The 13,733-nt window shown below is 35.4% G+C and overlaps 1 protein-coding gene across 5 annotated transcripts in view; it reads right to left on the minus strand.

Moving 5' to 3' along the window:
• Positions 1-2,363: 2,363 nt before the first annotated feature.
• LOC131047401 (uncharacterized) overlaps positions 2,364-13,733 on the minus strand; it is a 145,208-nt gene continuing 133,838 nt past the window's right edge. For all 5 annotated transcript variants that reach the window (XM_057981287.2, XM_057981284.2, XM_057981283.2 and 2 more), the window contains 4 exons: positions 13,092-13,164; positions 12,814-13,008; positions 4,013-4,106; positions 2,364-3,896 (listed from right to left, as the gene is read on the minus strand). In XM_057981287.2, the coding sequence (XP_057837270.2) occupies positions 3,061-3,896; positions 4,013-4,106; positions 12,814-13,008; positions 13,092-13,164 (1,198 nt within the window). In that variant the 3' untranslated portion in view covers positions 2,364-3,060. The remainder of the gene's footprint in view (positions 3,897-4,012; positions 4,107-12,813; positions 13,009-13,091; positions 13,165-13,733) is intronic.

Raw genomic sequence — 13,733 nt, forward strand, 5'->3', positions numbered from 1 at the left:
ATTTCTCCAAAATTTTACTACTTCCAAAGAAACTTTCCATTTCTCAAAATTGCCAAAAAACCACTAATTTCCAAAAAGACAAGTGATCTTTAATTTGCTATTTTTGGGGCTATTGATTTACTATTTTTAGTAAGTTGTTATTTTTAGACATTTTTGAAAAAGGGACACGAGACTAAGATAAATGTGTTGATGGAGAAAATGAAGGAATATTGGGTGGCAAGCGAATACAATACAGTCATGGATGGGTGGATGAACATTAAGAATCATCCACTCATCAATATCACGATTACATGTTCAAAGGACCCATACTTTCTTAAGGTAGTTGATTGTTCAAGGCATCGCAAAGATATTGATTTTCAGTTTCATATTCTCAATTTTATTTAGTAGGTTAGGCCACAAAATGTGGTCCAATAAGTGACAAATGCAACTGGTGTGTACACAGTATAAGAGAATTTAATTGAGGCAACTCATATATTTGGTGGACTCCTTGTTGTGTACATGCCATGAATTATGCACTCTAGGAAATGGGAAAGATTGATGCAATGGTCAATGTTGTAGAGATGTGCAGATGTTTATCTACAACCGCCACAATTCACATGCACTTTTCAAGACATCTAAAAAGGAACACTTTAAACCTATTGAGACAAGATATTCATCCTATGTCATTCTCTTGAGAGAGAATGCATGAGTTGCAAGAGGGATCACAACTAATGGTTATGACAATAGAATTGAATTGGTGCCTCGAGTCCAAGATAAAGTAGGGGATGAGGGTGAAGGATCTAGTGAAGAATGATGTTTTTTGGGGTGATGCAAAATATATAGTTTCCATTATTACTCTAGTTTTCCAAGTCATTGTAAATGGGGATTCCAATGCACCTAGCCTTAAAGAGGTGTATGAGTGCATTATACTATGCTTTTAACCAAATGAGGGCTACTCTAAGACGACCAAGATGGGTAGGGCTATTATGAGGTGTGAGAGAGGACGCCACATCAACATTCTACAATGAGCACATTCAACTGCTCATTCATTGGAGATGCAAGAAGTTGAAAACTCCCTTGTACATGTTTGCCTATGCATTGAACCCCAAGTGGTACGAGTAGAGGCCTCATAGACTTACACCCATACAAGATGCTAAAATAAAAGCAAAGTTCTTTAGGGAAATTAAAAAGATATATGATCTTGTAAACACCAACATCATTTGTATTAAGTTGCCAAAATCTGCCACTCTTTTGGGCTATTTTGACATGACCAAGATGGATATGGCAACTATGGCACAAAAGGACCCAATTTTGTGGTAGAATTGTCATGGATCGATTTCTTTGACTACTGCTTTAGCTTTGATTGCTATCTTAGATTTCTAATTCTTCTATTGTTGAGAGGAACTGATCTACTTATAACTTCATCCACTCTTTGAAGAGAAATAGACTTACCTCTAAGAGAGCAAAGAAACTTGTGGCTATACATGGTGTTTTGCATCTCATTACTTGTAAGACACTTTTGTACAAAGAGAGTACAACAACACAAGGTAATGTAGAGCCAAAAGAGAGGATAGATTCATGAGGATGCTATAATTACATAGACAAGGCTGGTAAGTATTACTTTGGTGAAACTTGATCATGTGGAGTCCACTCCTTACAATTCTAGTGACGAGGAGCCTCACTTCATTTTGTTATTTTGACATCATTGTGTAATCATTATAGAATCTTAAGTATAATATATAAATTTTGAATTTTGATTGTTCAAATTTCAAAATTTAGTAATATTTAAGTTTTACTAATTTGCCAAAGTTCCAATTGTAATTCTTATACATCTTTTTATAACTACTAAGCTACAGTACCCCTAGATAAATTTGTGAGGTATTATTTTTTCTTCCCTACAAAATTATATTAAAGTAATATAAAATACATACCATGCATGTTTTTCATGTCACACACATCGTTCCAGCATAATATTACATCTAATGTATTCAAATCGGATCTTATAGCATTCTCAGTCTTTCAGGCCATAACCTACACGCAACATTACAAAACAAGCATGCTGTGTAGTCGATTGTAAGTTCCTCTACCTGTTATCAATAAAACGAATTATTTGGTTGATGACAAATAAATGAATAAATTTGTTTCACATTTTTTTCATGAGGTTCTCTCAGCATATATTATTTCAAAATGTTTTCCAATTGTCATTTGCTACATTCCTTTCATTGGATTATCTGGCCAGGCAATAATCAATAGTTAAAAGAAATTCAATTTACTTGAGTGATCCTCAAAATATCTATTGCATGGCAATATTTCTGCAGCACCTGCAAGTTGCAATAAACTGAGAAAAATATTGATATTTCTAATTGATAGCTGAAACTACATGGTAAATGAAAAGAAACCAGTCATCCTATCATTCAAAATACAAAAATTGGTAATGTTCAAGCACAACACAGAATCCTGAACTTGTCACTACATGCCAAGGTCCCTATATTTTTACATTACCTTTGAAAAGGCAAAAGGATATGTATTAGTCATTTCCCTTTGAATATTAATATAAAAAGATTATTGATTCTCAAATCCAGTGAAAGTTTCATCTGTGGAACATAGAGAAAATGCAACTTGGTAATCAAGATATTTCTCCAGCTTCCTTTGATTAACACTGACATATAATTAAAAGACTAAAGCGGACAAATTTTAGACCCATTGTTCAATGGCTTTTACAACTGGACATCCAGTATTATCCTATAAATAATAAATGTACAACATCAAATAAGCCTCTGAAGCTCTAAACTGAAGAGAAATGTTGTCTAATGCCTAGGATGCCAATGCTCTATGAATCATTTACATTGTGTGTGTGTCATTGATACGATGCATGCTTGGGTCAATCCTTTGTCACCTATCAAAAATGTTAGAATTCTAGCCGCAACAATGCACACCACAATCTTAGTAAAATATATAGTTTCCAAAAAACTCTAATTTCAATGAATACCTTCAAAATTAAAATTCTAAAAGCAAGATACAGGATCAAATGCAAAAAGAATACAATCCTGGTCCATTCCTTTCTCATCATTCTTGCGCAGATTATAGATTAAGCTGCATGTCTGGCCCCTTTTCACCATCTTCTGAGAATTCATCGGGCACGGGCAGGTTTAGCTCAGAGCAAACCAATTGAATGATCTTTCGAGTGACTCCTCCAAAAGACATCTGATTTACAGTAATTGCAATGGAAAAATTATGATTAGGATCACAGAAGCCAGTTGAGCCACCAATCCCTGAGTGTCCAAATGCCATCTTTCCTGTTTGAGAGCCTAGAGAAGGTGTAGCAGGAAGCCTCCTAAAGCCTAGTCCAAATTTTTGATCAGGATGGACCAATTCACCGTAAGCACCCAGACCTAGAAAAGCATCGTGGATGTTTCCCTTATTGAAAATTGATATATGTCCGTTTTCTGCTGGATTGTGCGAGCAAGATCCATTGGGTTTATTTTGCTTCCTGGGTTCCACTGCCTGCTTAGCTTCTTTCTTATGATTTTGGTAACACTTATTGGTCTTGGTTTTTTTTTTCTTCTTAGCGTCATCAGATGAAAATAATGGTATGTGAGGATGGCTACCCAAGGGAGGCTCACTTGAAGATGGTTTAGGAGGAATTATGCCACCAGTTGCAAGTGCTGCATAGTATCTTGCCAATGCCCGTGCTGAGCAATGTCCATTTGCTGCTGGAATGATTGCTCGGCGAATAAAAAGCATATTGAAGACAACAGGCAAGGCTGATATCACTTGCTTAATGTCACCATATTCAGTTGTCTCTGCATTCTGGATAGTACCATTTGTTTCTTTCAAAATTTTAGACATATACATGGCAGCAGCTTTCTGGAAATCCTTCATATCCAGAGAAAGTGAAGCAAGACGAGATTCCACACCTGACAGAATAAAGTAGAGAATCATCAGCTTTCTGGTAATCCTTCATATCATGAGCTTGTTAATCCAAACAAGAACATTTCAGAAATTGCCAATACGTCAAAATATTTGTTCATACCTGGTGGAATACCAATGTAAAGCTCCCCACTAATGCCAAGTGGGTGTATAAATGCCTCCTCAAGAACCTCCTGAAATTTCTTTTTGGATGCATGCTGCTTTGAAAAGACACCATAATAAGAACCGTGAAACCATCCAGAAGAACAGACAAAGTAGCAAATGTATTCCAAGTAAATTTTTTCCCATTTATAAATGAGAATGATCATCTTGAACTTTGATTGTTAGTGCGATTCTTATGTTACTTAACATCAATGCTTGAATCCTTAAACCTTGTGTGGAAGAACGTTTATTTATAGCTATGAAGAATCCTAATTTCCTTCATATTTTTCCTGTAGAAGCTAGTGTCATCTGCACTACTTGAGCTTTCGACTTTCCTTTAGATTTGAAGAAAATAAATACTTCGCCCTCTGAATATATTACGAAAATTTTCCATAGAGTTTAACTTGAATTTTGAATGTGCATCTTACCCCCAAAAAGAAACATGCCGTCAACTGGAACTGGAATTTTCATGGAGGGAATAAATAAAATCAAAATGATCTAGGGGAAAGGACCCAGTAGTTGTGCACCCTACCTTCGCGCTTCTCAAAATCCTACTTGGAAATTTCAAATCACTCCAATTTTTTTACAGCAGCTTACTTGGCAAGTCCCCTGCTTATAACTAAGGTTTTAGGGCCACATCATCAAATATGATGCCACATCAGCATGCTTTTTGCCAAGGTGTCCAAAACAACCCCAAAAAAGTGAGACCAATAGGTGTGCAAAAGAGACCCCAATAGTTGTGCAGCTGACATGGCATCACCTAATTGGTTACTTTTTACAATATTAGTACATTTCTTAACAACTATTGGTACATTTCCTAACAACTGTTGGTACATTTACTAACAAAAAATGATATTTTTTGTTTCAAACAATAGGTTTTATTTGTTCAATTTTTGGAACAAAAGGTATCAACAACCCTCACAACAATTGGTACATGCTTAACTACTGGGTCCTTTCCCCTATAAATGAAATTTCCTGTGCCTACAAGGCAGGTAAAGGTTTCAGCCTGCAACTAAACAAAACTTTACAAAATCAATTAGAAAGACCTGTCACATCGCATCACTAGTAGAGGCAAATTTTCAGTTCAAAAAATAGATGACGCCATTGATACATACTAACCCTTTTTCATGTCCCCTTTTCAGAATTAATATGATTGGGAGCTTACGTTATTTTCCATAGCTAATCGGATGAGTTAGGAAAATAATTTAATAACATTATTTTAAGTTGGTCCGAATAATTTATTTTAAAACAATGCAAAAGGACAAACTTAAATATTATATACTAATAAAAAGGCTGTCCAAATGGGGCATTATAAGGCCTCACATAATATTTTATTAAAATTCTTTTTGAACACTTTTGGAAGAAATCTTTGGAGGGAAAATTAAATTCAATGAAAGGGGCCAAAAAGGAACTTATAAAAGGAAGAGGATTGCTCAAAGGAAATCATTCGTTGTTTTATTAAGATAATGAAAATCCTCTTGGTTTCCAATTGGGATTGGGGGGCAAACACCCTATTGTGCCTTCTAGGTGATTAAATCACCTAGGAATCACATTGATGTTGAAAAATTGTAGCTTATTTCCAGTTTCCAGTTTACTACGTTATCACTACTAGTGTTACAAGACTCGGACTTGGACTCGGACTCTACAACTAGACTCAGCAAAAACTCGACAAATTGAAAAATCCAAGAAATTAAGAGATTTTTAAGGATTTAAAACTTGTTTCATGCAACCTTTGATAAATAAACTTCAAAGACATAATAACCTCATCAAATAAAAGCTACTTTGATCAAATACACAAGTATATATCGATCACATAAGTATAAATGCAAATTTTAGCTGAAAGAAATAACACATTTAGATATATAAATATTGTCAAATGTATACAAGACTCATGGAATATGAAATCCATGATATCAAAACTGAAAATATAAGTCTATGGCTCAAAGGAGCCTACATTACTCATGCCAACATCACAAGTTATGCGCTGGTGTCTGTAGCCATGATATTTTCTTGTGTCTAAGTGACTGTGCATATTCAACTAAGGAAGTATTAAAGTTTTCTTGAAGTCTTCAAGATTGCATGTTTTGTTGTCAAGCTCATTAACATAGAGGAATGGCTACGCAAAATGATAAATTTGAATGTTTTGGTTTGACCTTACCTAGGATACTAATAGATGGAATTGTTCCATGCATTGTCTGTATAAGGCATGATGATACATTTTTGCATTATGAAAATGCCATTTCTTGCCAACTATGACTTAACTTGTATTCAACGAGACAATGACTAGTGTAGCATGCCAACTTTGCCTACGGTAGTCCTTGTATACTAAACAAGTTGTCCAATGTATGAAACAAGATAATCCTTGATTGTGGCTTTGACTACAAAGATGCAGAGATTTGCAACAAGGGATATGTACTTTGTAGATTTTATGATCATGATCATCATTGGCCTATTACTTGCTTAGACTTATAGTTTGATGGGGGTTTGGGGGCAACACCAAAATGAGGTTGAGGGCAGCACCCCTCCTGGGGGTTTGGGGGTGAGAGAGAGACAAGTAGAGAGATAGGTCTAGATCTTGGAGAAGGGAGAGAGTGAGATAGTAAAAGGTAGACGGGGGATGAGGAAGAGTGATAGGGAGATAGGTCTAGAGTTCAAGGGAGATGAAGAGAGAGAGAGAGAGAGAGAGAGAGAGAGAGAGAATGTTGATGGGAGTCTGCTGATTACTAAAATTTGACTAAGCCTGAAAATTTATAAGATCTTCTAAAACCTAGAATCTACATTATAACTTATAGAGATTTTAAACCACTCTCAAACATCCTACCGATATATACATTAAATATAACTTACAGTATGAGAAAGGAAAAACACATTGAAATGTGACTTAGAAAAACACATTGAAATGTGACTTAGAAAAACACATTGAAATGTGACTTAAATGTTATATTTCATGTATATATTTTGATGAAAAGAATGAGACTAACTTGAAGACAAACATGGGGAGGATCCTAAATGGGCACGTCATAAACCAAACAAGCATTGAAAAGGTTGTAAGTTTTTGTAAAAAAAGTAACTAAAATGTCAGATAAACGCTTAACAATTTTGGTTTTTTAATATTTTTGTCACTTTTTCCTCTGATCACACAGCAGAGTCCTAGGGTTGGGACTCGGCAAGTCTGCCAAGACTCGGTTAGACTTGGCGAGACTGAATCTAGAGTCCTAGAGACTCTAGCAGAGGTGGCTCGCCTTTGGACTCGTCAAGTCTGGCTGAGTCTTGTAACACTGATCACTACAGTATTGCGACAGTGTGATAACTAATTATTTCAATTTGGTAGCGCATTCCAGTTTGATCTGTGATGCAAGATTGTCACCATGGGCATTCCGATTTTTTGATAGGTATTATTTGTATTTGTCATTCTTTCTATCAAGCAACTGTTGCAGTAAACATGTGAGTTTAATTAATCTATTGTTTATTGTGCAATCTGAATATTATATGCACGAGGGTTCAGCTTAATATTGTTGTTCATATTAGTAATTTGTAAGTACTCAGCTGCTGAAATATTAATAGCATTTGATGTGAAGGTCTCCATAATTATTTTTAGTATTTACTGCTATTGTTCAGTAGTTGTTAATGATGTTTAGTAAGCTATAATTCTACATTTTCATATTTATTCTAGTTTCCACAAGTAAAAAAATACAAAATTGCAGGGTTTATGAATATTTTGAAATGGCACATTGCACCTTTAGGTCATTATACATTTGTCTTCATAAATAGCTACATTGCTCTTAAATGAAGCAAATATGCAATTAAGAGTGATTCTATTCACACGCAAAAAACAAATTTAGGAACACGTGCAATTTTTTCAGAGGCTTGTATGAATTCTGCAAAGTAGGTGAAATGGATGGAGGCTATCTTTGTAATTTTTTTGTGTGGACATCTTGCCCATTTTGAGGATGATTTGGCAAGCTTGGCATGTGATTTTGCCTCCAGTTAATTTTCAAATTTCAGTAATCCCGAGCAAAATAGAGAAGTCCTAACATCTCTGAAGGCATGAGAGGAGAATAGCAAGGACATAACAATAACCAAGGAAAAGGAATCTTGACTTAACAAGTTTGTAAAGGCATATAAAGAAAGCTTGTCGGATGGCATTAATAGTATAAGTGTTGGGTAGGAGGAAGACAATGCTGAGGAATGGAAGAACAAGGGCATAAAGAACAATGTACAAAATATAGATGCCCAAACAATTGATAAAACATTTGATGAGAAATATATCTATAAGACCATTTGAATTGCAATAAGATAAGATGGTGAATGAGTTTCCTAAAACAATAAGACATTGAAACTAGTGTTATAAAAAAATTCCTTACAATGACTTTAAAAACAGTGACCTCAAGAAGTCCAAAAATGAACTTAAGTTGTTAAGGGATAACAATGGACCACTGATAAATTTTACAATTTAGAGCAAGAAGAGTGGGCATGAGATGGCCTTCAGAAGAGGTGGCTCCTTCAAACTTTGTTACCAAAGTCCAAGAATATGAAGTTTGTGCTTGTTCCCATAAATTTGCAAAGATGATGTGCTATAACTAGCTGTCTTCTAACGAGAGCAGATAAGTTGGAAAGCAGGCACACTTGTTAGATCAACCTCAAAGAAGAGCATTAGGAGGGAGAGAAAGTTCCATTTCAAAGTAGTGTGAAGGAAAATGGAACTCAAAAAGCCAAAATCAATGTTTGCAATCATTCATCTGTAATTAGCTATTGGATGGATAAGCCAATTCAACAAATATATCCTTAAAGAAACTTGGACAACATTTTTGTCTCCAAAAATCCCTGCCTTTCTCAATAAAGGAAAACAAATGCAAATTCTATTGAATAAAAGTCTACAATTCTTAACTTTGAGTGTGTAGGAAACAACTACATCATACAGAAGAAAAAAAAACTTGGACAACATTTTTGTCTTCAAAATTCCCCACCTTTCTCATTTAAGGAAAACAAATGCAAATTCTATTGAATAAAAATCTACAATTCCTAACTTTGAGTGTGTAGGAAACAACTATATCATACACAAGAAAACATGGATCCACACAGAGACAATTATTTTACATGTAGAAAACCTCTTGTAGTAGAAAACTCGGAAAATGCAGAGGTATCCAAAATGGTCTATAACAATGTTATAGAAATATCCATCCACGTCAAACAATTACACTGCAATTCCTTATTTGCTAGAACAGCTAGCATTCCATCTGTTTTTCTGACTGCTCTTCTGCTGATCTCAATGACCTTGAGAATGATTTAAGACTGTCTCACTCTTGTGCATCATGCACATGTTTGTGTTGGAAGAATGAATGCACTGGAGTTTCATATCACTGAATGCCTAATATTTTTGCAAGTGTATTTTGTTTATTAATGAATAAGGAAGTTAAAAGGCGATTGTAACTTAATTGTAAATTACTCTTTAGACATGACTCGTGGTGTTATTGCCATAGTAGCATTACATTTACACTGCATTGACATGACAAATTGAAAGTGTAAATAGAATTCAATTATTTGGGTTTTAAATGGGGAAAATAACATTTAAAATGTTAAAATACTCATCAAAACATGAAAAGAAACTGCAATTGTTATTTCATGCCAAACATAGCGTGCAAAAGATAAACAAAATTCAAACTTCAAAAGTAAGACAAATAAAGGTTCAATGTTGCCAATTACTCTCAAATTGGTTTATACCCAGGCATAGTGGCAATACACATAAGAACAACACGTCAAATTCATCCACTGCAAACACCTTCACATTGTCCAAGATAAATACGTAGGAAACGAGCAGCAGTAGGGAGCAGCAATTCAAGTCAGGGAAAGGGCAGCAAATATGACTGGGAATAATATAAAGAGCAGCGAATATATATATCAATTAAAAGAAATTAAAAATAATGTATCAATTCCTTCATTATGAGCAATAGATGTTAAAGAAATATGAAATAATCATTTCATATCAGTTTCAAGAAGTTTCCTAAAGTTTGGGTGAATCCCAGAGTCATTGCTGTTAGCTAGTCTGCATGAATCTTGTTGTTTGCAAGATTAAATTTTAGTTATCTTGGATAAGTTAAAATCAGAGGGGTTTGGATTGATTAGTTAAATTCAGTATATTTCCTTTGCTGCAAATTGATTAAGTTATTAAATTAATTTAATATGGGACATTACAATCTATCTCTCTGTCTATCTATCTGTTTGTCTATCTATTTATCTGTCTATCTGTCTATCTATCTATCTATCTATCTATATAATCATCCCCCAAAAAGTGCCCTTGGATCACCATCTCACCATTCCTTTCTGTATATGTTGTGGAACATATTTCTCTAGACATAAGTAATATAGTGTTATTACATCAATAAAATAAGCAATAAATGCCTACATACAAAATGTATTCTAACATTATGTCTATATATTATATCTGATTCCCCTTCAAGGAAGCATAGTCAAAGTCAAGTGTAGAAAGTAAGTGAAATGATAAGGACCTAGTAGGGAGGTGAAGTTGAATTTTGATGGGGCTTCCAAAGGGAATCCAGGCAGAGCTAAAAATTTCTTTGTTCTTTGAAATATCATAGGAGGATTTGTGTTAGGTCACTCCATTTATTTAGGAAGGCAAACAAATAACTATGTGGAACGGACAGCCTTGCTTAAGGGCCTCGAGGCTTCTTATGTGGCTAGACATCATAACGTGGAAGTTGAAAGGGAATCATAGATCATGGACAACATAGTGTTAAAAGAGCGTTGCCCAGATTGGTAATTGAAGACAATTTTGGAAGAAATCTGAGCTTGGAGCTTGAAATTTTCACTTTTCAAGATCCCCCATTGTTAAAGAATTGGAAATCAAGTGTTCCACGTCCAAGCTAATCAAGGGGCTTTACTTCAAGACTTTTCCTTGATAGAGAGTAATACGGTTAATGACTGAGTTTATCTAGCCTACTTAATAAAAAAGGATAGGGTGCAATAGGTTGATATGGTGACTAATGGTCATTATAATTAGTCAAGAAGTTGCAAGGCTTGAAGCGGATTGATATGAATATAGGCATCTCACACACTTTGGTATGGGGGAGCCTTCATGTGAAGTGCTTGCTTTTAATTGTGGGAGGGGTCATATTAGCATATGGCATTTTTGGTGGCTTGTCTCTGAATTGTGCAGCTAGTGTTTTGGGTGTGGCTTGGGTGAAGGATGTTGGCCTTTGTTGAAAGGGAGCTGGGTTTATTTCTGTTGTATAGTAAAGGGGGAGCAGTCAAGGGACCCACTAAAGTAGGATCCAGTTTCAGATCACCACTTGAAGAGGATTTTTCATTCTGAAGTTGATGCCGATATGCAGCTGGTAAAAGCTATCTTAAGCAAGGAAGGATTGGCAGATTCAGGGTGTTTTCATTCTCATCCAATGATTATGCAAGAGTTCAAGGAGAGATGAGCAAAAGAGGTAATGGATGTAGATCTTAGGGCTTCTATCATGGCTCATTTGGTTAAGTTGAAGGGAGAGGAAAGAGCAATGGGAGGTGACCTCTTCTGTGGTGTGCCAAAGTATGTGGCAGGGAAAAAGCAACATTTTGAAGCATCCATTTTGCAGCTACAAGAAAAAGTGCATGGATTAAGGATGGATAATAAAATACTGGAAGGATTCTATCAAGAACTTTGTGTGGCAATGCAGGCATATGTTTATCATATTTCATAATGGAACATTGGAGCCAGCAATTGACTTTACATGCCCTTGTTGGAAAATGGTCTGTTGACAAGGGCATTGCATGGATGTTATTGATCAATGGTATAAACTCATCATTATAAAGGTGCAACTGCAGTACTAGCAATGGGAGCTCTGTAATGACACCAAGGTAGTGAGACTGTTATCTGATACGTATGATGTTAAGTCGTAGTTGGTCTAGGACTCCTTAATAGAACCCCAATAACATAATTAATAAAAATATATACATATTGTATCTAATAATTCAAATGATGAGCTGCAGGACAAGTGAAAGTCTATGTTAATGATGGTCACCAAATGAAAGCAATGCCATTTGGATGACCGGTCAGATATATTTTTATTCTTAGTCACCTGTAGCAAAGAAGTTCAAAGGAAATTGACGATATAACAATAAAAACAAATATCTATTGCTTCTTGGATGGATTCCCAGGGTGCAATTAACTTGATATTGCACGGAAGGATACATTGACGACTACTTTTGCACATGATAAACGTGTTCAAACAATTAGCTGCAGGACAAATGGAATCCTATATGAATGATGTTCACTAAATGACACCAATGCCATCTGGATGACAGGTCAGATATATTTCTATTCTTGGTTACCTGTGACAAAGAAGTGCATAGCCAACAGATGCAAGGATCCTATGACAATAAAAAAAACATCATTACATCTAAATCATGGATGTATATAATTGCCAGAAATGGTCAACAATACACAGAACAAGCCTTTTATTTCAGTACAAACTGATACGCTATTAATTGTTTACCAAAATAACAGCAATTATTTGCTTCTAAAGGATCCTTTAGGTATCTACCAACCATTCAGATATTCTATTGAACCAGAAAAAAGAAGAACTCTTAACCTCAAATTAACTTGCATCAATCAGTTACAACCTGATTTGTAACTGAAATAGGTAAAGGATATTTTATTGGATTTTTGTGGAGCATACAAGCTAATCAAAACAAATTATACACAGCCACACAAGAATGTCCAGAAAAAAGATAACTAAACAGAGTTAGAAGTAATATCACCTCTATAATCCCCCCACAGAGCCAACCAAAAGACAGTGAATGATACTTCTGCTCAGACCCAGGCGCTGACTCAGGTACAGCAGAGGCAACTCTATTTAAAGCCTTTTCCCAGTCACACATAAGTAAAGGATCTTCCTTAATGATATCAACCATGGCATTTTGAAGTCCTGCTGTATGGTTAAGGACATGAGCAACCTGTCATGATTTTCAGTCAGGAAAATCAGAAGAAACATCAAGCATTGCTTATGTTAGTTCATGTACAAATATATTTTTCTCACCTTGCAAGTTTCTTTTCCATTTATAGTAAATTCGGGCCAGAGGCTGGATACATTATCGGTGAGACTCATCTCCCTGAATGCATCAAATTCATGAAAGTCTTAGAACTCAAATGCTATTCTCTGAAACATCTTTACTTTTTGCAGCATTCCAGTCTGCAATCTTGTAAGCAATATAACAATTTAAAGATCTAAGAAGTTTAAGCTGCAAGTTTGTATACAAAACCAGTGCATGATGTTCTACCTTTTTCATAAATCTAAACATATTGGATTAATAGCCACTATTTCCTTCTTATATATTGTGGAATTATCGAGGCATTTATGTGAAGTCTGTAACCTACATATCACAATTAATATTTTTCATTCTTTAAATATGGAAAACCGCAGTAGACTGGATGGTCAAGCCATTGAGAGACACAGATGATCGTTGCAGGTTCAAAACCCTGGTTTACTCACGGTGCCTGGAGCGGATCATTTGTGCATCATCTAGGGGGATAAGTGGACTTGCGACACACAAAACCCTTTGGTACCAAAATTGGGAATGAGATCCTTGGTACAAGGTTGCTGCCCCTGGGTATTGTTGTGACCTATTTCACACATCGCCCCATTGCAAATGGGGACCCCCTATTTTTTTTTCTTTTTAGG

Source organism: Cryptomeria japonica, chromosome 2, assembly GCF_030272615.1.
Source record: "Cryptomeria japonica chromosome 2, Sugi_1.0, whole genome shotgun sequence".
Taxonomy (NCBI): Eukaryota; Viridiplantae; Streptophyta; class Pinopsida; order Cupressales; family Cupressaceae; genus Cryptomeria; species Cryptomeria japonica.